We start from the raw sequence: 26,258 nt of genomic DNA on the forward strand, positions 1-26,258 counted from the left end.
ATCATTGATAATATCAATGCACACGTACCGAAAAATTGTGTTAAAGCATGCGGAAGAATATCTCAAAGAACGTTTTGCGACAGGACCGGTAACTCTGTAATTGTTTTTGCGGGAAAATATGAATGCCTACTCGTATCCAATCTTAGAAAAATCGAATTTTTACAGAAAAGTGTCCACCATGCACTTGCATTGCACTATTATTAGACTGACAGTAGAATAGAATGATATACAAACGGATGCAAATCATATATATATGTAACTGTTATTTTAATATAATATATAACAACAAATCAGTGTATACTGATTTGTATCACTACAATATAATAGTTATTACGGTGAAGTTGAATTTCCTGTCATTTATTCATCATACTCGCACGCACTTGTCTAGAAAAAAATATATCTCTGTACATTAACCTCAGTTTCAGGTAAAGAGATATGTTGTTTTTTTTCTGAGACAAGTGCTTTTGACCATCCTCAAGAACTTGTGGTCATCCGATGTTCAGTACTTCAGTACTTTGATTAAACTATGAGTTATAAAGTGGTGGAAAGAAAAGTGGGCAAACTTTTGAATGGCACCACATGGTTAAAACCAAAGGATTCAGAATATCTGACAAAAAGTAAAAAAAACAAGACAAGCCCACATCCTTAAATGGGTAAATTTTTACCATATCAAAGATTTTTACATACAAGATGACATACTTATATTTTTATTACTCAAATATAATGCAAAAAGATCAACAGTTAACTGTGCTATAAAATATTTTATCAAAGTGATTTATTTCTTTCCAGTCTATTATTAACAGTTGGTGGAACCTCAACATATGTTTATCATTTTATTAAATCATTTTTTTTTTAGATTAAAGATTGCAGCTCAAATAATATAAAGTGTTTTATTTTTACTTGGTACAATTGTATTCTTTATATCAATGAAGTTTGAATGGGTGATATAACTGATTGTTTTTCTGTATATGGATTAAACCCTCATCAATTTTAATTGCTTGAATAAAGTCTTGTTATTCTTAATTAAAATCAATACTTGGTGATTATTGCTTTCCAGTCAAGGTTTTGTTTGTCTTCTGTGTTTTTATGTCATTGGTGAGAAGTGATATTGGCTACTGTGTTTTTATGTCGTTGGTGAGGAGTGATATTGTCTACTGTGTTTTTATGTCACTGGTGAGGAGTGATATTGTCTACTGTGTTTTTATGTCATTGGTGAGGAGTGATATTGTCCACTGTGTTTTTATGTCATTGGTGAGGAGTGATATTGTCTACTGTGTTTTTATGTCATTGGTGAGGAGTGATATTGTCTACTGTGTTTTTATGGCATTGGTGAGGAGTGATATTGTCCACTGTGTTTTTATGTCATTGGTGAGGAGTGATATTGTCTATCGTGTTTTTATGTCATTGGTGAGTAATGATATTGTCTACTGTGTTTTTATGTCATTGGTGAGGAGTGATATTGTCTACTGTGTTTTTATGTCGTTGGTGAGGAGTGATATTGTCTACTGTGTTTTTATGGCATTGGTGAGGAGTGATATTGTCTACTGTGTTTTTATGGCATTGGTGAGGAGTGATATTGTCTACTGTATTTTTATGGCATTGGTGAGGAGTGATATTGTCCACTGTGTTTTTATGTCATTGGTGAGGAGTGATATTGTCCACTGTGTTTTTATGTCGTTGGTGAGGAGTGATATTGTCTACTGTGTTTTTATGTCATTGGTGAGGAGTGATATTGTCTACTGTGTTTTTATGTCATTGGTGAGGAGTGATATTGTCTACTGTGTTTTTATGTTATTGGTGAGGAATGATGTCTTCTAGTTTTTAAGTCATTGCTGTGCAGTGAAGTTGTCTGTGTTTTATGTCATTATTGAGTAGTGTTAATGTTAAAATATTTGACAGCTTTTAAAATATTCATGTTAAAAGCCAATTGATTATCATTTTTTTTTTTATCAACCTCTGTCTTTGCTGAGAAGGAAAGCCCAGGCATACTTTAAACATATGCTGTACTCAACATAGGGGACATATATTATTCTATGAATGAAAACAAGTGATATCTTCTATAAGCATACACACTTATACAAACCATTCATGATGTTTCATCCATTTTGAGACAATCTTTATTGATACAAACCATTGATGATGTTTCATTCATTTTGAGACAATCTTTATTGATACATACCATTGATGATGTTTCATCCATTTTGAGACAACCTTTATTGATACATACCATTGATGATGTTTCATCCATTTTGAGACAACCTTTGTTGATACATACCATTGATGATGTTTCATCCATTTTGAGACAACCTTTGTTGATACATACCATTGATGATGTTTCATCCATTTTGAGACAACCTTTGTTGATACATACCATTGATGATGTTTCATCCATTTTGAGACAACCTTTGTTGATACTGTTGATAAATTTATTTAGATGTTGGAAATGTTGTTTCATTTCTGTTGCTAGGACCATATCAATAATATTCTGTCTCAAAATCTTGTAATCATCTCTGTAATCAAAAAATATATTTTTCAAACTCATCTATTTACTTTTTACGCTTGGAGCACTTGTAAGATTTTTGCATTATGGAAGCTATGCTGAATTGGTAAGCATGCTTATTTAGTTTTCTCAATTGAAATGTTCATATTTTTCATGTCGGGGTCTTTAAAGCCGACTATACGGTATAGGTTTTTCTCATTGTTGAAGGCCGTAGGGTTGCCTATAATTGCTTACATCCACTTTATTTGAACTTTGGATAGTTGTCTTGATGGCAATCATACCACATCTCCTTATTTTTATATCTTATAATAATACAAACACTAATTTTAATGTTTAATTTTAATGTTTAACTGGAAAGGTAAAATGTATTCAAATGCAGTGTTATTATCAACTTCATCAGCCAAACATTAGGATCAACTTCATCAGCCAAACATTATGATCAACTTCATCAGCCAAACATTAGGATCAACTTTATCAACCTGTAAGATCAACTTGTGGGTATGGTATGGGTTTAACTCATTGTTGAAGGCCATAACGGTGACCTATAGTTGTTAACTCCTACATCATGAGTTCTCTGATGAAAAGTTGTCTCATTGGCAATCATACCACATCTTTATTTTTATATTCATCAGCCATACAATAAGATCAACTTCATCGGCCATATAATAAGATCAACTTCATCGGCCAAACAGTCAGATCAACTTAATCAGCCATATAATAAGATCAACTTCATCAGCCAAACATACTGGTAGATGAGTATGTGAATAACTAGTGTGATACTAAGCAGATATTTATTAAATAGTAAGAATACTTACTATTATGTGATTATAAGAAGATAGCAACAAAATAACCTATGGCAAATAGGAGAGAAACAGACAATTTTGATATTTTCTTTCTGTTTGATTGGCTTTATTTAAATAAACTTAAATTTTGATTCACATCTGATTGATCCATAGTTATTAAAATAACTAAGTGCTGTCTTACTTGTGTTAATTGGGTTGTTAGTTTTTATGCTTGTGTGTTTTGGTGTCCATTGACTGAAAGCGAGGGGACACATTTTAATTCCAAAAATGTATCAAATGAAAACCATACCCGTTAATGAATTATATCATTAGGCAAACGTAACTTTCACACCTAATTAAACATCCATCTATGTCAGCTGAAGGTAATGATTGTCTGTAGCTTGTGATTCATTTGTTGGTTCAGTAGATTTTTTTTCGAAGCAGCCATTTACTTAGGATCTACTCCAAATGAGACCAAAGTTTTTTTAGTGAGTACTTTTTGTCGAGCCTTCGACTTTTGTCGAAAAAGCGAGACATAGCGATCCTACATTCTGTCGGCGTCGGCGTCCACAAATATTCACTCTGTGGTTAAAGTTTTTGAAATTTTAATAACTTTCTTAAACTATCCTGGATTTCTACCAAACTTAGAAAGAAGCTTGTTTATGATCATAAGATAGTATCCAGAAGTAAATTTTGTAAAAAAAAAAAATCATTTTTTCAGTATTTTACTTATAAATGGACTTAGTTTTTCTGCCAGTTAACATTACATTCACTCTGTGGTTAAAGTTTTTAAAATTTTAACAACTTTCTTAAACTATCTTGGATTTGTACCAAACTTGGACAGAAGCTTTTTTATGATTAAAAGCTAGTATCTAGAAGGAAATTTTGTTCCATTTTGTCTGTATTTTACTTATAAATGGACTTAGTTTTTCTCTTAGTTAACATTACATACAGTCTGCAGTTTAAGTTTTTAAAACATTTATTAGATTCATAAACTATCCTGGATTTTTACCAAACTTGGACAGAAGCTACTTACAATCAAAAGATAGTATACAGAGGAACATTTTTATTGAATTTTTTTCCTTTTTGTTGAGCCTGCGATTAACAACAAAAGTAGGCGAGACACTGGGTTCCACGGAACCCTTACGAATTTTTATCTTTTATTTGTTCCTTATTGCTTTTATTTGTTTTAAATACTTTACAAAATAAATGTACTTACGTCTCCAAATTTTTGAAAATATTTACAGAGTCATCCTTCCACGTTAACTGGAATGCCAATGCTGAATGGTGGTTCTCCAAAACAGCCCTAAAACAGAAATAATTTCTTACTTGAAGAATTATATAAAAAGTCAAAGCTCTGTTAAAGTATATGTTTCAAATTATGAAAAATATTTGTTTTGGTTAAATTCAAGTGATAACAAGAAATGATTGTAACAGGATGCTGTTACGAAGTCTCCCAAACGAAGCTCCCATAATTCGTAATTCCCAGGGTCGCCTGACATTGGGCAACGTCCAGTGAAAATTGGTTTGGTCCAGTAAAGTTATATGCATTAGTGATGCCTGGGGACTAACCTTGTATATCATTCAAATCATCTTGGCATGACAAACCAGAATATATATGGTTTAGGGGTGGGGATCTCGACCATTTACAAGATATTAGAACTTTCTCAAATGGCAGGGGGTCGGGATGACCCCTGGGGACTAACCCTGTATATCATTCAAACCATCTTAGCATGACAAACCAGAATATATATGGTTTAGGGGTGGGGATCTTGACCACTTAGAAGATATTAGAACTTTCTTAAATGGCAGGGGGTGGGGGTGACCCCTGGGGACTAACCCTGTATAACATTTGATGTGCTTTATCATGACAAACCAGAATATATATGGTTTAGGGGTGGGGATCTCGACCATTTACAAGATATTAGAACTTTCTCAAATGACAGGGGGTCGGGATGACCCCTGGGGACTAACCCTGTATATCATTCAAACCATCTTAGCATGACAAACCAGAATATATATGGTTTAGGGGTGGGGATCTTGACCACTTAGAAGATATTAGAACTTTCTTTAATGGCAGGGGGTGGGGTGACCCCAGGGGACTAACCCTGTATTTCATTTGATGTGCTTTATCATGACAAACCAGAATATATATGGTTTAGGGGTGGGGATCTCGACCATTTACAAGATATTAGAACTTTCTCAAATGGCTCGGGGTCAGGATCGACCCCTGGGGACTAACCCTGTATATCATTCAAACCATCTTAGCATGACAAACCAGAATATATATGGTTTAGGGGTGGGGATCTTGACCACTTAGAAGATATTAGAACTTTCTTAAATGGCAGGGGGTGGGGGTGACCCCTGGGGACTAACCCTGTATAACATTTGATGTGCTTTATCATGACAAACCAGAATATATATGGTTTAGGGGTGGGGATCTCGACCATTTACAAGATATTAGAACTTTCTCAAATGGCAGGGGGTCGGGATGACCCCTGGGGACTAACCCTGTATATCATTCAAACCATCTTAGCATGACAAACCAGAATATATATGGTTTAGGGGTGGGGATCTTGACCACTTACAAGGTATTAGAACTTTCTTAAATGGCAGGGGGTGGGGGTGACCCCTGGGGACTAACCCTGTATTTCATTTAATGGGCTTTATCATTTAGAACATTTTCAATTAAAAAGATTGTGTCTATCACAAACGGTTTTCAATTTATAATCATTTGAAAATTTAAAAAAAATAAAATCCCATAGGGTTCTATAGTAAAACCCTCTTTTCTTTTTGCCCCTCAAAGTACCCCTTTATAAACCCCATTGCACAAACAAAACCCTGATTGCACCACTAGACATGTTAGTCTAACATATTGTGAAACCCTAAGTTAATCTGACAAGCGGTTTTGGAGAATGGGTGCGGACAAGTTCAAATTTAAAAGCGGCGGAAGAAGAAGAAGAAGAAGAAGAAGAAGAAGAAGAAGAAGAAGAAGAAGAATAATAATAATAATAAGAACTGAGCAAAAACAATAAGTCTTCCCAAACTTCGTTTGGGAGACTTAATAAAAGAACAGAGTTCAATGCCCACTTGATGCACATATTTTATCTGTCCAAGGGCAATAACTGAGAGGAAAAAATTTTGTTCTGTAAAAGTTTTTATAAATAACTTAGAGAAATGTTCTTGAGAGCACTTACAATGCAATTTTCCATATGATTAATATTTCCAAGAGGCATAACTTTAAAAAAAAAATGATTGTTTTAACTTTCTTTCAATTTTTACTTGAAAATAGCTTATTCAGTCTGTACTTGAAGTAAAACAAAAGTCCTGGATCTGCACTGTTTCTACCTCCAAGCTCCAACCACAACATGATTCAATCTTTTCAAAGCTTTGCACTCAAACATGTAGAAACCCTAAACTCCCTTAAACCATAAGAAGGCTTAAATCTTTAATCATTCATTAACTTTTAACAATTCCTTGACAAATGAACTTTACTTATTGTATGTAAAAGCATTTCCTTGCACTTTTATATTTTACCACGGTTCTACAAACTGCAATTCTACAGAAATGCCGTTTCTTTTATTGCACAGAGAAATTTAGGTGAATGATGGTAGCATATTATCCATGAAATTATTAGTATAGAAATCTTACTGGTCATTATATAATATAGCTAATTCATTTCTCTCATTGACAAGGAAGGCATTGGTTCTCCCTGGATGGTCTAAGTCGTGGACTATTGCAGCTATTAAACAAGCCATCTCATCCATTTGGTCAAAAACAGCCTGAAAAAATTATAAAATAATACAGGTGTTTTAAAATTTATTTTATGAGTATTTTTTTGGTAAATAACAGTTGGCAATGTAAATATGAAAACAAATTTTTTGACATGATTGAATTGCAATAATGAAAACAATACTATGATCTTAAGAGCGTCTCGGTGGGGTATGAAGAAATAATAAAGAATAGAGAACAATGACCTAAAACAATTTAACAATACAGAAATGATGACCCTCACCCCATCCTGACCCCCATACTAAGAGATATACAAGTAAACAAGTAACTCCATTGGTTTCTATATTCATCACTTTTTTGTAACGTTTGTATACATGATCTTATAATTATGACAGAATCTTATATAAGACTAATTACATCCATATAATTTATAATGAATGCCTTTAAAACTAAAAGACAGTAGTCCAATTTACAATCTATAATTTCATAATTCTGAGCCATCACTCATATAGATTTTTGCTTTTAATGACAACACATTAATTGGAAAAAACAGAATGTGACTATAAATCAGTTTAATGGAGTGTATTTGGAGTTTATTACACATCATTTTACGATAAAGATTGATTCTCATTTTATGTTGATGCACCCTCTGTCTATTAATGCTTGGACATCACTGAGCATGGATACTACTATCAATTATATTATATGTATAAAAATGAGATCAAATAGCAACACATTACATCTAACTATTTCCATTCAGAAATATAATACCATTTAAGGGAACCCCATTCAGAAATTTATGCAGTGGTTACAGGGAATTTATTGATAATACTATAAATGAAGACATAAAGTCCCATAACAAAACCCTTTGATTTTCTAGGCATGATCAATTATTTCCTGTGGTTCACTCAGAACAAAACTCATATCATACACTTATTTGGGACCTTAAAATCAGAATATATATGCATACATTTTTTAGGAATTCAGATATACTTGAAAAGGAATAAAAATGCAGTTTGATAACATTCATAGAAGGTAAAATAGAAGAAAACTTATGTGACCTATTAGTTCTCAATATACAACTATCTATCACATATCAGTTCAAGATTTGCAAAAAGAACAGACATCAAAGGCATTTTTAGGAAATTTTCTTCATTTAAGGTTCATAATTATGCTAAAAAGGTCAATAGGAAAAAAAACTTGCATACAGTTATACAAATCATATACTCTAGTCATTCAAAAAATTCCATTTTTCCAGTTTCATCCCTATGTTCTATTTATAGCAATGGTAGCCATTTTGGTTAGTTGGTAGCATGATGAGATATTATTTGTAAAACTACCAATTCTAAAAATAATGGCTGTCAATCTGAATCCAGTTGGCCTCTTGTTTATATCAAAGGAGATATTCGTAAAAGTTTAGGGAAAGACTTAAAGAAACGAAAAAAAACTCACATTACACATTTGGTTAAGTGAAATATAAATAAAAATTTTAATCAAGCTGCAGAACAATTCTGTGTTGGTTTTTCAACATTGCAGAACATAGAGCCAATGATATTAATATGAACCATCTCAAGAGAGCCGAAACAAAATGGTGGCTATGGTGTAGTTACTTCTATATGAACCATCTCAAGGGAGTGGAAACAAAATGGTGGCTATGGTGTAGTTAACTTCTATATGAACCATCTCAAGAGAACCGAAACAAAATGGTGGCTATGGTGTAGTTAACTGAACACAAATCAATTATGTATAAATAGTCCTGTCTGCAAATCATCCCTTAAATAGTCGCCTGGGCAAATGCATTTCAATTCTACATTTTATCTCTAAACAAAAAGACCAAAAAGCTGCATTTTTTCTATAGGTGAAACAATACCCAATACCTTATTTCTTTCTCTCTCTAGAAAAAATGCTGAAGCATGCATGACATCTGCAGCATGTGTAGAATTATGATATGTGTTAGTACTATGGTATCTGCCTTCTACCAGTTTTAACCAGTTTGCTACTACGCTCTCTTCAATTTGAAAGAAATCACAAATTCCAAACCTAGTTAATGTCTTTAATCCTAAATATAAAAGTGGTCTGAAATGGAAAAAAGCAAAAGTCATGACATATTACTAATTAACATGCAAGCTCTCATATAACCATGTATTTTTGGCATATAAGATGTTTTTTGTTAGATTTTGTTTTGTAGATTTGTTGTCACATTGGTTTATATCCCACACATTGCTATTAATATATAATACAGCAAACTTTTTAGCACTTGATATTACCTAAAAAAATATTGAACTCTCTTTTAGCATTGATTTTTCTATATAAGTAAAATCTTTTATATAACATCTAATTTTTAGAAATGTCTCTTCAGTCATGCAATAATTATTTATTTCTGTTAAAAATTAGGAATGAAAAAAATCCAATACATGATCTTATGTCAGTAATTGATTACATTTTATAACTTTTTTCAAGTTTATAACAGCAAATTATCAGGTGCGATCTGTAGACAGAATTTTCATTGTTTTAATGAAGCTCCTGTTTCGACCACTCTTCATTCTGAGGCATGTTACTTAGCTAGAATTTCATACATGGTAATTTGAGCTTGCGATATTAAATTTTAACGTAATCCTTATTCCCAAGATTTAATCTCAAGCGGCCAAGCCATGTCTATATAGTAATAGAGATCACCTTTTATTTGTAGTTTTTCTAAATTATAGAAAACAAAGTAATAGAGCTCACCTTTTATTTGTAACTTTTTCTTATTGCCATGGTCTTATAGTAATAGAGCTCACCTTTTATTGGTAACTTTTTCTAATTCTATAACATTAAATTCCCAGGTGTAATCTTTATCCAGAATTTCCTGTATATGATCTGGAACCTGAGATAAGGATGAGGTTACTGGACTAGGAATGTGCAGATGAGAATGATGACCTGAAAATAAAAATGCAGTTCGTCTTTTAATTTCAATTCACATTTCAAAAACCATAATTCTATGAAAGAATATACCCTATAACTGCATGCTACTCTCTAATATTGTAAACATTTACCTCAATCTTCTTTTAACACAAAAAGTATTACTAGTACAGAAATAAATTCTTACCATACTTTCATAAGTATCATTATGTCTCTGAAAACCATACCAAATATTGGGGAAAACAGATAAGTCACAGATGAACTCGAGACATTTCAAAAATGTTCTGAGAAGTAAATCAAATGAACCCTGCTTTTACTGCTGTTCTTAGTCTGACTTTTATTGGGAGGCTACCATGAGTTAAAGCACTATCATTTGAAGGGCATAAGATGATATAGCTTTAACCAAATTTAGCACATTGTTTTTTTATCAACTTTGTTAATAATGGACCTCTTATAATGTTTCTTGTAAAAAAATTTATATTAGACAGTTTTTCTCATCCTATCTATAACTTTAATGTCATTAATAGAACTAGAACACTGAAAAACCATAAATATCAAATAGGGAAATTTCTTACATCTTTCAACACCAAGAACTACAGACCTGATATAACTATTTCAGTGAAAATGATTTTTTCCTTCCATAGTCTAATGATTCTAAATATTGACCTGAAATGGCCATTTCACATATAATTTTTGCACTAAAAGCAAGAAGTTTGAAGCCCTAAGACTAAATAAAAAAAAGTGTAAATACCGATGTCCAACAAACTACTATCTAATGAACACTTGAAGGAAGTTGTTTGGTAGATTCATGATACTTTTTGATTTTCAATCCCAAGGGGCAAAACAAGTGGCCTAATCATACCTTCTTCTCATACACATTAAATCTGATAGTGTGAAAACAGTTGCAAGGGAAAGCATCTTTATCCTTTAGGACATAGAGTGGAAACTTCTATAGTGCATAGATATGCAAACACATAAATAGAATAAAATGCTCCGCAGGGCGCAGCTTGATACGACCGCAGAGGTCGAACCCTGAACAGTTGGGGCAAGTATGGACACAACATTCAAGCTTGATACAGCTCTGAATTTGGATTGTGATTAAATATTTGACACAGCATAGGTTTCTGACACAGAATGAATGTGGTCTAAGAACTTAAAAATTTTAAATTGGACATTCACCTATTATGTTCCAATATCCAAAATCTAAATACATGGTTAGATTCAGCATATCAAAGAACCCCAAGAATTCAATTTTTGATGAAATCAAACAAAGTTTAATTTTGGACCCTTTTGACCTCAATGTGGACAAAGTTGATAACGGGGCCCAAAAATCAAAAATCTAAATACATGGTTAGATTCAGCATATCAAAGAACCCCATATATTCAATTTTTGTTGAAATCAAACAAAGTTTAATTTTGGACCCCAATTTGGACCAACTTGAAAACAGGGCCCATAATCAAAAATCTAAATACATGTTTAGATTCAGCATATAAAAGAAACCTAAAAATTCAATTTTTGTTAAAATCAAACTAAGTTTAATTTTGGACCCTTTGGACCTTAATGTAGACCAATTTGAAAACGGAACCAAAAATTAAGAATCTAAATACACGGTTAGATTCGGCATATCAAAGAACCCCAATAATTCAATTTTTGATGAAATCAAACGAAGTTAAATTTTGGACCCTTTGGACCTCAATGTGGACCAATTTAAAAACGGGGCCCAAAATCCAAAAACTTAATACACGGTTAGATTCAGCATATTAAAGAACCCCAAGAATTCAAGAATAAAACCCCATTGAAATTGATCAAGAAATAAGCAATTTATACGAAGTATCTTCTTTTGCACAATACTGTGCAATTGAATATTTCTTGCTATTGCGCAATACTGTACAATTGACAATTTCTTGCTATTGCGCAATATTGTGCTATTGGATATTTCTTGCTTTTGCGCAATACTGTGCAATTGAAGATTTCTTTCTATTGCGCAATACTGTGCAATTGAAGATTTCTTGCTATTGTGCAATACTGTGCAATTGAAAATTTCTTGCTATTGCACAATACTTATTATATAATAATTTACACATCCTGTTTGGTGTGTATCTCCTACCATTTCATTATTATTTGCTTTTAAATATTAATCAGAAATAACCAACTTAAAATGGAAAATTTTAAAAGAAATAAAAAAGGAAAAAAAGAAAAAAAAAGAAAAAAAAAAAATCCCCCCCCCCCAAATTTTTTGAACCCCCTTATGATTCATCACCCCCAAACTCAATCCCAGCCTTCCCTTTGTGGTATGGTACCTTGCAGTACAATTTCAGAGAGATCCATACACTTGAACACAAGTTATTGTCTGGAAACTAGAAAAATGCTTATTTTTGGCCCCTTTTTGGCCCCCAATTCCTAAACGTTTCGGCAATTACCCCCAAACTCAATTCCAGCTTCCCTTTGTGATATGGAACCTTGTAGTACAATTTCAGAAATATCCAAACACTTACACACAAGTTATTGTCATGAAACTAGAAAAATGCTTGTTTTTTGCCCCTTTTTTGGCCCCTAATTCCTAAAATTTTGAGGCAATTACCCCCAAAATCAATTACAGCCTTCCCTTTGTGATATGGAACCTTGTGGTACAATGTCAGAGAGATCCATATACTTACACACAAGTTATTGTCTGGAAGTTACAAAAATGCTTATTTTTGGCCCTTTTTTGGCCCCTTATTCCTTAACTGTTGGTACCATAACCCCCAAAATCAATCCCAACCTTTCTTTCGTGGTATTGAACCTTATGGTAAAATTTCATGGAGATCCATTCACTTAAACTAAAGTTAGAGTGCGAAAACCAATGTGTCTTCGGACGACGCCGGACGACGCCAGACGACGACGACGATGCCAACGTCATACCAATAAACGACCAAAATATTTTTAATTTTTGCGGTCGTATAAAAATAGGAAGATATGGTATGATTGCCAATGAGACAACTCTCCACCAGAGACCAAATGACATAGAAGTTAACATAAATAGGTCTTCGGTATTGATTAAAAAATATCGCGGCCACCATACTTAATCTGTTGTTTCTTTTTTAAAATATATCATACAATAAGTTTAATATGTCACGACTATAATGTAGAAAGTTATATTTATTTAATGAACTCAGCAAAACGTGTATGTGATAATGACATCTTAAGTAAAATGTAATGACATGTCCAAGCAAAAACCAAAAATTCTGTTAAAGAGAAAAAATAAGCAGCAGTCAAACAAACTTGATAGTTTGGAATGAACAACATTCTCTTAAGCAGGATTAGTATACAAAGAAAGCTTTATGTAAAACACCATAATTTTAACCCGAACAATTCATAGACACAATCTATTTTTGAAGTAACTCGAAGGTTGTTTCGCTCAGTCACAGAATTTCCTGATTCTCTTGTTTCTTTACTACATGTATGTTCTATTGAACATTTATTATTGTTATACTTCAGACACTGGAAGCTATTTATTTTTTCAAGCTCATGCTTTGAAAAATGCAAAAGACAAGGCGAAAAGAACCATTCTTTAAATGTCATAATATGAAATTTTCAACTAATTATTCAATTTTTTGTTGCAAATTACACATTTCCTAAAAACCCTAATTTCAAATATATTTCAATAAGTTCTCATCATAATGCACAATTATATCAAATTTCAAGTTGATGTGACCTCAACTTAATCATAAATTACCTTGACCAAAAATTTTAACTTTAAACGGGATGGTCAGATGGATAGACACACAACCAGGAAAATATTATGCTCCTTTACTAATGTAGGAAGTGCATAAAAACAGATGTATTACTTTTTAAAGTATGACAACCAAAGCAACATGTAAAAGCAGACATTAAGAAGTTGATCGATTGTTGCCTACTTAACATCTAGTATCAAATATGTACTTCATATTCAGGATGAGAATAAATTAACAAATAAACAATCATAACAATAAGTAGGTCCTTCAAAGTCGGTCAACTGGGATGAAGACAGAAAACTTAAGACTGCAAATGGAAAATTATAGTATATAGGATAGGGGCAGAAATTCTGCCTTCCAAAATGCCAATCCTTATACCACTGAAAAGAATAAAACTCGCTTAAATTGTTCAGTAATAACAAATATTAATAGATAACACGGGAAAATGAAAAGATGACTAAGGAATTGAGGACAAAACTATATGGTACCATCAAAGAACATCATTTTTAGGGTCGGACTGAAATATGATGACACAGTATCAGAATTAGGTCATGAAGTAAACCAGCAATCCATAATGAAAAGACTCAATCAAATAAGGATTGGTCCATCATTCATATAAGCTCCATCTGCTCCATCTTCAATATGCCAAATAAAGTGACTAAAAGTCCTGTCATAAAACTCAATCAAAGCAAAACAAAGGTCAAGAAAGACTGTAGATTAATTCACAGCAGAGAAAGCAGTCAATTACTCACTCGACTGTCTGGAAGACAAAGCCCTACCTAAAAAATGATTTTTTTCCATTCAACACTCTTTTAATATTTCACATAAAACTATTGTTACCAAAATCTGTCTAAAGACAGAATAGAAAGGGCTTGGCTTCAAAATATTAACACTAACAGTTATCTACCCTTTAACAATAATTGATATTTCTGTAAATGAATTTCATGATTTTCTTATCCGGAGATATTCTCATTAAATCTTATGTTTTAACAGAAACATTCTATGTAATAATAATTTTGAACGAAAGAGATATCTAATAGATTTGTTAAAAAAAAAAACTAAATTGAGTAAATTCATAACTTTATTAGAATTAAAAGCAAGTGACATTATCATTTAAGCAAGAAGCGCTTCTGCTCGTTATACATTCATGAATTCAATAATTCATAGATTTGTTAAAAAATAACCTAAATTGAGTAAATTTATAACATGCTTATAAATGTGTTTAAATCTAGTATACTGTATTTACTTTAAAAAATTTATGAGAAAAAATCATGACAAGATTTTTGTTGATCAATTAGAGGTCAATATTATATACAATAGAAGTATTCAGTCAATTGGTCAATATGTTTTGAAATATTTTACAATTAAATCACACAGCAAAATGAAGCAGCATTTTACTCACTCGGTCGTCTAGATTGTAGATCACTGCCTGTGAAAATATGAGTACTTTATGAGCTACACTGAATTATGTCAATTAATTCAAAGCTTTTTTACCTTGCTATTTTGAATGGTGACACATCTATAAGACTTATTAAACAATACATGTAGACAAAACCTTTAAAAAAATCTTCAATGGTTTATGGTATGAATAAAAAGATATGTGGAGTATATGTCAATGAGACTGAAACTCAACAACTGGGATAACAAAAAAAATAATAAAGCATTAATCTTTGAATAATTAGCTTGTTTCAAAAAAAATTAGAGGTTTAACAATTCTTGTATGATTTGCACATCTTCAAATACTTGGTCTGTTAAGAATTTTTTTCCTTGGTTTACATTTCCATAGACGATGTTGCCAAAACTTCTTTTGTAACCTTTTCATGTGCAATACACTTGAATGGGATCCTGGGGTTCTAAGAAAATTGAAATATTGAAACAAAAACACTACAGAACAGTTATTCCTGTTCTTGTGCATCACAAACAGAAATAATGCATTTGAGCTTGGAAAAATGTATAAATTTATAATAAAATAAAATTCCGCAAAATTTCATGAACGATCTTGGCACATTAATATCATAGCAAAACATGACGTCATACGAATGAATACTCTCAAGCTGAATGATATTCTGTTACTTATATGCTTCAAATTTGAATAATATCTCATTAAAATGGAGTTTTTTGATATAGGTGTTGTTTCATTTTCGATTTTATTGCATTAATCGAACATTTATGGATTCCACCTAGTCAATATGGCGGCTCACTCCTTAGTTAACATGTCAACTGTGGATTTGACGGTAGATGCCAATGAAAATAAAATGTTTATTAAAAGTTGTAAATGTTTGGGTTAAGAATTATAAGGATTAAACACATTTTTTCTAGAGGTTATTGATGTGTAAACTGGGTTGCTGACTCACAAACTTTCCATAAAAGTCCTTACTTTAATTCAGTTTGTGAGTTAAACGCAGATAGTTGACAATCATTACGACTTTGTAAGGAACTCTCGGTCTGGTTAAAATATAATCTCTCACCTTGTTTACCACTGCTGTTACTGTTTACATCTGATAAATAACTTGGAGTTAATGACCTCTTTACATTTTGCTGAAAATATACAAACAAAAAGGTTAAGCAGTGCAAATGCATGTTTCTTAATCTATAATTAATAATTGTAATTGAGCTAGTCCATGCAAAAAGGTACAAAAACAAAAAAATTCGTAAGGGTTCCGCGGAACCCAGTGTCTCGCCTACTTTTTGCTGTTAATCACAGGCTCAGCAAAAATGAGGAAAAAAATTAATAAAAATATTCCTCTCTATACTATCTTTTGATTGTAAGTAGCTTCTGTCCAAGTTTGGTAAAAATCCAGGATAGTTTATGAATCTAATAAATGTTTTAAAAACTTAAACTGCAGACTGTATGTAATGTTAACTGGAAGAAAAACTAAGTCCATTTATAAGTAAAATACGGAAAAAATGGAACAAAATTTCCTTCTAGATACTAGCTTTTAATCATAAACAAGCTTCTGTCTAAGTTTGGTACAAATCCAGGATAGTTTAAGAAAGTTGTTCAAATTTTAAAAACTTTAACCACAGAGTGAATGTAATGTTAACTGGCAGAAAAACTAAGTCCATTTATAAGTAAAATACGGAAAAAATGGATTTTTTTTTTTACAAAATTTACTTCTGGATACTAGCTTTTAATCATAAACAAGCTTCTGTCCAAGTTTGGTACAAATCCAGGATAGTTTAAGAAAGTTGTTAAAATTTTAAAATCTTTAACCACAGAGTGAATGTAATGTTAACTGGCAGAAAAACTAAGTCCATTTATAAGTAAAATACGGAAAAATGGAATTTTTTTTTACAAAATTTACTTCTGGATACTATCTTATGATCATAAACAAGCTTCTTTCCAAGTTTGGTAGAAATCCAGGATAGTTTAAGAAAGTTGTTAAAATTTTAAAATCTTTAACCACAGAGTGAATGTAATGTTAACTGGCAGAAAAACTAAGTCCATTTATAAGTAAAATACGGAAAAATGGAATTTTTTTTTACAAAATTTACTTCTGGATACTATCTTATGATCATAAACAAGCTTCTTTCCAAGTTTGGTAGAAATCCAGGATAGTTTAAGAAAGTTATTAAAATTTTAAAATCTTTAACCACATAGTGAATGTAATGTTTCCTGGCAGAAAAACTAAGTCCATTTATAAGTAAAATACGGAAAAAATGGAATTTTTTTTTTACAAAATTTACTTTTGAATATTATCTTATGATCATAAACAAGCTTCTGTCCAAGTCTGGTAGAAATCCAGGATAGTTTAAGAAAGTTATTAAAATTTCAAAAACTTTAACCACAGAGTGAATATTTGTGGACGCCGCCGACGACGACGACGCCGACGCCGACGGAATGTAGGATCGCTATGTCTCGCTTTTTCGACAAAAGTCGAAGGCTCGACAAAAACTTCTAAAAAGTGTGCACAATTATTGGTAGCAGACTTGTGATCAATAAAACACAGTTACTTTACTTATACAAGTATAATATAAACTATACACACATTTCAGTGCTTACAAGTCACAACTCCTCCCTCCTTTTTTAATATTTTGCTCAATTATTTCAAATTCTATATTTTAATTTGGCCATGTATAAGTGTTTAAACTTGCCATTTTATTATGTTCTCTTAAATAGCAGTTGGGATAAGGATCTCTCTCGCTTAACTTCACTTAAAATTCAATTTCAAAAACACAAGATGACATCATTGTTTTGCATTTTCCTTTATGTTTAACTGGTGTATTTATTTCTTTACACATAGGTAGTGATGGTAACAATTAAACCATTCTCTCTTTAGTGTTGTAAATGGTTTTATTTTGACTCAGTATAGCATTGTTCTGAATAACAAATAATTTTGCACTTGCTTAAATACAATAATTCAGATATTTCTATGTCTTTTTCAGTTATTACTGACAAATTTGGGGCAGAATTGACTATTCAATGGATGTTTTCAATAATACCAATTTTTACAGATATCATCGTTTTTCAACAAAATTTTAACGAACTTCAACAACGTGTCCTGTAAAGTTTATCAAAAACCACTTTATGTACTTTTCGCATGGAGAGGCTCAATTGTACTATATATTGCTTTAAAAGTTCCCTATGTTCACAGATACAAAGATGTGGGTATTATTAGATCCTTATTTGGTCTATAATTTTAAGTGGTACGAAATCATACAACTTAAATTTTAAAATATTTAACTGATGTAATTCAAAGTGTAAACTGTAAGGTCTTGTCTATCTTAAGAACATTTATTCAACTTCAATACAGGTGTGAAAGGATATTTTAAAGTACAAAATCAGGAAACAATTAGCCTGAATTAGGCCATATTTGCAAACAGTCATGAGCAAAGCATATTTCCTTATTAACAGAAATATTCCTCTAATGTAAAATCTTAGTTTTCAAAAAGATATGTAATTAATTTGAAAGATATAATATTAATATTTCCTTTACTTTTTTTGGTTATTTAAGGTTTAACAAAAGTTGTAAATGCTGTTGGTATTGCTCATAAATAACTGTATGAAACATTGTTTGCCCTTTGCTACTTATAACAATAAAACAAGAGTAGCCGTAACCTGTAGAATAAAACATCATGTATCATTTTCACACCTATCAGGCATGTTACGTATAACACTTCCTTGTTCAATGTTAATATGCTGTACTGTATAATATACAATAAGATTATATTGTGGTAAATTGTTTGCAAATCTATACATAAACATGTTATAGATTTTATAATAAATTTGAAATTCCGATCAGAGGAACACTAAAAGACATTTACATCATCTTGTAGAAAATTTTTTATACAATATTTTCATGGATCTTTTTGATGTCAAACCATCTTGGTAACAGAAGTGATCATAAAAAAGTCAAATGAAAGCAAGAAAATCGATATTATTTCTACCTTTGAAATTGATATATGTATGTTACGTCAGGTTTTAATGAGACATTTAACCTATAGTGGAATGCAGTGCAGATGTATCAAGATTATTATAAATATTTCATACTTCAAATAAACAATTTAATGCAAAATATCTTTAATTTTCAGAGAATCAGTCAGTCTAGGAATTCAAAAATGACAAAATATGTTTTAAAAACCTGGATCAAATTACACTGGATTTTATTCAATATATAGAGAATATCATAAAAATTACAATCTCACTTCTTATTTAATAATTGTGTAATGCATAATGACATACAAGTCCCCATTGATCAGAAGATTTTGATAAGTTTTGTTTTAATAAATGTAGATATGTCGGGTTTATGTCTACAAGACTTTAGCAACTCAACTATACAAATAACCAGACATCAACAATAGACAGGTGTCTATACAGTATATCAAACTATTAATTAGATTATTAAGATTAACCCTTCCTTTGAACCTGATACAATATTTATAACAATAGACATATATATATCCACTTTATTTGAGCTTTGGTGGATATAGTTGTCTCATTGGCAATCATACCTCATCGCCTTATATTTATAAAGCTGGTTTTGGAAGAAACTGTTCATGTGAAAATCTAGTTATATATTAGAGACACATTCCCTGTTTCCATCCTCAATTTTATTATTAACTGTTTCAAGGCAAACTGCACTCTATACTATCAGCTTTTATCATTATTTCATCAAAGTCTCCCAAAAACAATGAGCTTTTATATTCCAACAATTTCTTATCATTATATTCATTCTAGGTTCTCATCAAAAACATAAATTTGAGGGAAACTGATTGAGAATAATTATAGTTTTACTACAAAATGATTTATATCCCACAAAATGAATCTCAAAGTACAATAGAGTTCTAGATCATATTGTCATAAATTTATTAACCCTTAAAGTATTGTAGATTATGTAATAGATTTGTAAGTAATCACAATTACATCACACATTGTGTACAACATATTGCAGACCAAGTTGTTTTTATTTTTAATATTAACTAGAAATTTTAATTCCTAGCAACAGAAGTGATTTAAGTTCAATCCATTTGTGAAATGTTAAAACAAAAAAAAGATTGTCACTTATTTCTACCTTTTTGCAGTTATTTACCTAATTTGTGGAGAGATTTGAATTATTACAAGTATACTTTTTCAAGAATTTAGCTATAATATTGAATGCTGGTATTCATCCATACATTACATTTTTAAAAAGCTGAATATTCATAATTTGGAGGTAAAGCTCAACTTTTTTATCAAGTCAGTTAAGCAAAAACTTTGTAATAGTTTTGTAAAATTTTGGAACACAAAAAGAAGAGATACAAAGAGTAGTAAATTAGATACTTATTTCAAACTTAAAACTTGTTTTTCGATGTCAAAAGAAATGTATCTATCTTTAAACAATTTTCAATTGAGAAGTGCCATATGTAAAATCAGAATCAGTGCACATGATCTCAAAATAGAAAGAGACAGGTATAAAACTTTATATATAGAAAGAGACCAAAGGCTTTGAAAGAAATGTACTCTAAATCTGGTTGAAGATGAACAACATTTTATTACTAGTTGTCCAGCATACAATAATGATAGGGAGATATTTTTCAAGGAGATAAACTGTATCTGTCCCAATTTTATATATCTTTCAAATGAGGCAAAATTTGTTTGGTTATTTACTAATGAAAATTTGTCTATACTTAAATATTTAGGGAGCTATATTATTACATGTCTAGATGTTAGACGAAATGTTAATTATTGTATGTAATAACAATGATAATTGTAATGATTTTATAGTTCTGATCCTGCCTGGAATTAAATGTATGTGATTTTTTATAGAATGAAGATAATAACATCTGTCTGAACTTTTTAATGTTTCATTTTAATATATAAAAATGTTTTTCTGTTACAAATCATGATGTATTGTTTTATGTGTACATGTTATGCTGCCCATCAAGGGCCCTTGATTGGAATAATAAATATTCTTATTCTTATTATACTAACAAACTCTACAATGTTACAAAGAAAGTTTGCACTTTTGCAAAAATAAGCCCTCCACCCGTTTCTATGTGTTTAATTCATAACTTTTCCCTGCATTTTGTAAATTAAAATGTATGCAGCTGTAATTAAATTTTTCATACAAATGCCTTTTTATCAACTACAAATGACTGTCAAGGATATTCCAATCATCTTTTCAACTTAACTTTAAATGAAAAGTAAAAAAGTCATTTTATATTTATTTTTTTATTTCAATTTAAGCAATATAAATCTCATTCTAACAAAAAGATATCATTTGTATATGTGAAAAATATACATATCAACACATGTAAATTGATTTCCTCACTGGACTAGGGTAAGAAAAATATACCTACCGAGATGAGCCCACTGACTAAATCACTAGTCGCTGGACTAAGTCAGATATATAAAAGAAAGAAAATTAAACCTACCGAGACCAGCCCACTGACTAAATCACTAGTCACTGGACTAAGTCAGATATATAAAAGTAAGAAAATTAAACCTACCGAGACGAGCCCACTGACTAAATCACTAGTCATGGGATCATTATCTTTCATTTGTTGTGCGAAGTATGGTGAGTAAAGTTCGCTGGTTCGTAGAATTTCTAGCACCTTATCCAACGCCTGTACAACAGTAATTGGACTACTTTCCTGAGCCGCATTTATTATATTGATCACCTAAAATCAGGAAAAATATCATTTGAACTCATATTCGTAAATATTTTGTTGTATACTCATTTGTATTTCAAATAGTTAAGTATTTTAGTTCTGTTATCCTATAATCTTATAAATATTTTTAATATATTCCCAGCAATATAGTTAATAACAAATTGTGAATATATTGACCAAACTGAAGCTAAGGTTCATTCATTGTTAAGATTATCTTTCCTCTAAACAGACATTTGTAAACTGGTTCAAGGTACCAGTATAGACCAAACTGAAGCTAAGGTTCATTCATTGTTAAGATTATCTTTCCTCTAAACAGACATTTGTAAACTGGTTCAAGGTACCAGTATAGACCAAACTGAAGCTAAGGTTCATTCATTGTTAAGATTATCTTTCCTCTAAACAGACATTTGTAAACTGTTTCAAGGTACCAGTATATCATACTGTGGACTAATTAAATGTCCATGATACCAGTTTTCATGGCTTATAAAAAAAGTTTCAGTTTTGAAAATACTTGATTCTGTGGTTTTAAAGAATGGTTCCTGTTGTAGAAAGCGACCTGCAAAGTTGTTTTTCTCTTGAAAAATTAAAATCAAGCCTTTTCTTAACTCCAATAAGCCTGTTCAAAGCCTTTTTTCAGTGTACTGAATATCCAATATTTCTTACTAGTGTTTGATTTTTTAAAAACATGTTTTTCATTGTACTTAAATAACTTCCAGAATATTACTACCTTTGTGATTGGAGCTTCTATAGTCATTGAGTGGATCCTTGCTATAGATTCTTTCCTCCGTGGAACACCATGTAATCCACCTGAGAAATAAAAATACATAAAATATCCATGAACACAATGTAACTCTACAAAAAAATATTAAATATTCAATTTTTTTTTAAATGAACAATCAGAGACCTATAATAGAATTGCAGAAAAGTTAATAATTGCATCGGTAAATAGTTTTTGAACTGATTTGCAGAAGATTATTAAAGTAGTTATAGACAAAAGATTGCCACTCTTAATAAAAACAAAAAATTCCAGGGTTTTCCCGGATTATGCTTCTATTTACAACAATGGTATCAGAACACAATTAGATAAATAAATTACTTTTGACCGATAAATGTTTGTGTTTGGAACAGTCTTTGTAACATACATTTAATTTTTTTAAATGGTGTACATGAAAAAAAAACCCAAAGAGAATGTAATTTTGATCAAAAACTCTTAACTGAGTACATATTATTTAATTCCAATGCCATTCACCACCTGAAGTAGTTAGCAAACTGATTATGTAATTTAAATTTAAATGAGTGACATTCATTCTATTTTCTGTTTTTATCCTAAGTGACACATTTGACAAATGGGAAAGTACACTATTCCAAAAAGTGATATTTTACAAAAATAAAAACAAGAAGTAGTCTCTGTAATTCCACTTCAAGTTGTACAATTCTAAAATTAGAGTTAAACTAAATAATCATCACATTTTTTCATGTATTATAAAAAAAAAGGCAATACCATCAATAATACTGCAAAAAAGGTCTTTCAACAGTTAACAAGTACAAACTGTTGGTAACAAAAACAAATACACACCAATAGTTAGCCGATTATACCACAAGTTTTTTAAGTTTCACTTCATCACTGTTTTTTAGAAGGGGCAATAACAAAATCAGATGTTTCTAAGTAATTTGTGTGCTTTACTTATATATTCATGCTTTTGATGTTTTTATAATTTGTTTAATAAAATAAGTTATTTTTGTATCAAACTGTCACTTTGACAAATAGGAAAGCTTGATAAAACCACAAAAAATTGAACTGCAATATAAAACAAAACAAATACAACAATTAAATCCACACTTTTATACTTTACATTAATTACCATGGTAACAATTAGTTCAAAATCAAAACATCAAAGAAGTTGTACTAATGATAATAATGACCGAGAATGATATTAACATCAATAACAAATTCCAAGAGTACATTATAAACAGTAACACTTATATGACAGACATCTTAGTTATCCTCTCTGATTGAACACAAAAGTTTCCTATGTATTACATAAGGTGGAACTTAGTGCTTGTGATAGAACTATACTGGTACAGTTGTTTCTCACAGAGAGATGGTCGAACCCTTCCCCTCCAAATCAGGCATGAATTAGAAAAAAGTACGTTAAAAACTCATATCAGAAAGGTATCAAATGATTTCTAATGTCACATACCGGAACCAAAGAATCATGGGAAAAGTCCATTTTACTATTTGTACAGTCAAATTAACAACCTGTGAGAAAATAATATCTTTTGACTTCTATCAGGAAGTAAAATACTTATACAAACAACAATTTATCATATCAGACAACATTTTTATATCAAATTATAATCACAGGAAATGATTTGTGACTCCGGAACCTCAAACGAAAGTCAACTAACAGGACAAGAGGCACATCTTCTATTCCTCCTGTTCACATGAAGCCAACAGACATACTGACAAAAGCTGATGGTACAATACATATAAACAAAAAGATATATGACTACAGACAATCAATAGATGACAGACATATATGATCAGAGGAACACACTGACAACAACACATACAATAATCAACACATGAATCAAATTATTTGGCCCAATTTATAACTGACCATCCAATATCACAACTTCCTACATAAATTTTTTTTTGTCTTTTTCAATATGTAGCTCACAGCAAATAACAAATAACTTACTAGACTGTCGAGATAGCCTTCCTGTAAATAGTTACAAAACTCAATCAATTCCCTTTTTTTACAAGACTTTCGACTAGATTTATCATAATTTCAATTTTGAGAATTTCAAAACTATCAACATCCCTTCGTTCACTGCCAATAACAACCCTAATATGTCACTTTTATTTTGAGAAAAATTGTCTCATTAACTTTCATACACCATAGAATATGATATAATATCATCAACCTCATTGAGGAACATCCTCTGATTTTTTTATTAAATTTTGCATGCAACTAAAAATTGAACGGAATCTGAATACTTGAATAATCAGATAAATCTCTCAATTTTTATTTAATTATTTATGTTATTGCTATAAAAAATTCTGTTTTCCTTTATCAGGGAAAAATTTATATGGATCCCTGACTTTATTTTCACAGTGTTAATAGTTAAAACGTGCTCAAGTATCAATTATTCAAAAGGTTCGAAAGGCAAAATTTCTTGCTTATATCCTCAAAATCATCACAGCTTCATCAAGACTTGCAACTTTCTCATAGTACATTATGCAGTCAGTTGTAAAAACAAAATTAGCAGTATTTGATTTTTTTTAACTTGTATACACGATTTTAAAATATTTAGATAAATTCCTTGCAATGTGCTATGACACCTGTAACATCTACTGATAACACTTACCATTAACTAAATTAAATTCTGTACTTTCTTTTAAAATATGTGAGGTATCTGTGGTTGAATTCTTTATTGATATAACATGTGATATTTTCCTGTAAATATAACAATATAATATTATAATAATAACTATTTGCAATTGGTGATGATTATTCCAAACAAAATATGTTTTCTACAAGAGAAATTATTAATGAAATGAAAAGAAAGTAAGTTTACTTAATGAAGTGCAAGAAAATGTAAAAAAAAAAAAAGTAATCCTATGAACATTAATAGTGCATTCTGCTAGTCCAGCTGTCAGGTGCAAAACTTATGCTTGCTTATTGGAACAAAGTTTACATTTCTTTAGATACTGCACATTCATTTTTCTTCTCAGGTGTTCAAATATTTGATTTTTTTTTTAAATTTCAACCTTAATGACAGGATTCTTATAATAGTTGCTCCTTGCAGGCCAAACAATATAGAATATATTAGGGGAAACAGCTCATGATTTAAAAAGTTCATAAATTGCTTTGATTTGAATTTTGCACATGAAGAAAGGTTCTTTACATCCATATTGTCACTGTGACTTTAACGTTTAATAATACTGAGGTGTGACAATAAAGTTTGATAATATTGGGAGAAGAGGCTCTTAATTTAAAACGAAAGTTGCCCACTGGTTTTCATCTTTGACTTTTGAACTCCTAATCATAATCCATTCCAATCTGAAGTTTGACCTTAGTCATTTCTCAAGTTACAGCCAATAAATGTCTTTTTAAATGAATGAACTATAACATTATCCTTAAACATGCCGACTCAAAAGTGGAAAAGCATCAAGGAATTTGCACTTCTCCAAGATCAGGAATAGTATAATTAATTCAAAACACATTCTTATCAGCTTATCATCAGAGACTACTATGTCTCCTCACTTCTAACAGTCAAAAATAAAAATATGACAATAACTACAATTTTTTTTATCACTTACCCCCCTTGACCAAGAACTGGACAGATATGACAGTGACTAGGCAAGATTTCACCACTTTTCCTTCTTGTATGGTAAATACCATCCCAGTACTGAAAAATTAATAATATCATAAACATTGAAAATGTATTACGTAAAACATTGAAGTTTTCAATAAATAAAGTTTTTATTTTATTAAATAAAAACTCAATACACTCCTTTCGAAAATTTTCAA

The 26,258-nt window shown here is 30.9% G+C and overlaps 1 protein-coding gene across 9 annotated transcripts in view; it reads right to left on the reverse strand.

The window, feature by feature from the left end:
* LOC127736193 (high affinity cAMP-specific and IBMX-insensitive 3',5'-cyclic phosphodiesterase 8B-like) overlaps positions 1-26,258 on the reverse strand; it is a 146,616-nt gene that overhangs the window by 8,909 nt on the left and 111,449 nt on the right. For 6 of the 9 annotated variants that reach the window (XM_052246775.1, XM_052246782.1, XM_052246778.1 and 3 more), the window contains 13 exons: positions 26,048-26,136; positions 25,093-25,181; positions 24,423-24,443; positions 22,448-22,527; positions 21,559-21,729; positions 16,098-16,167; positions 15,032-15,058; positions 14,382-14,408; positions 9,795-9,933; positions 8,892-9,090; positions 6,934-7,064; positions 4,502-4,588; positions 2,372-2,510 (listed from right to left, as the gene is read on the reverse strand). In XM_052246775.1, the coding sequence (XP_052102735.1) occupies positions 2,372-2,510; positions 4,502-4,588; positions 6,934-7,064; positions 8,892-9,090; positions 9,795-9,933; positions 14,382-14,408; positions 15,032-15,058; positions 16,098-16,167; positions 21,559-21,729; positions 22,448-22,527; positions 24,423-24,443; positions 25,093-25,181; positions 26,048-26,136 (1,269 nt within the window). The remainder of the gene's footprint in view (positions 1-2,371; positions 2,511-4,501; positions 4,589-6,933; positions 7,065-8,891; positions 9,091-9,794; positions 9,934-14,381; positions 14,409-15,031; positions 15,059-16,097; positions 16,168-21,558; positions 21,730-22,447; positions 22,528-24,422; positions 24,444-25,092; positions 25,182-26,047; positions 26,137-26,258) is intronic. The other 3 variants (XM_052246776.1, XM_052246777.1, XM_052246780.1) reach the window with 3 other exon arrangements.

The sequence above is a fragment of the Mytilus californianus genome, unplaced genomic scaffold (assembly GCF_021869535.1).
Source record: "Mytilus californianus isolate M0D057914Y unplaced genomic scaffold, xbMytCali1.0.p SCAF_3, whole genome shotgun sequence".
Lineage (NCBI taxonomy): Eukaryota > Metazoa > Mollusca > Bivalvia > Mytilida > Mytilidae > Mytilus > Mytilus californianus.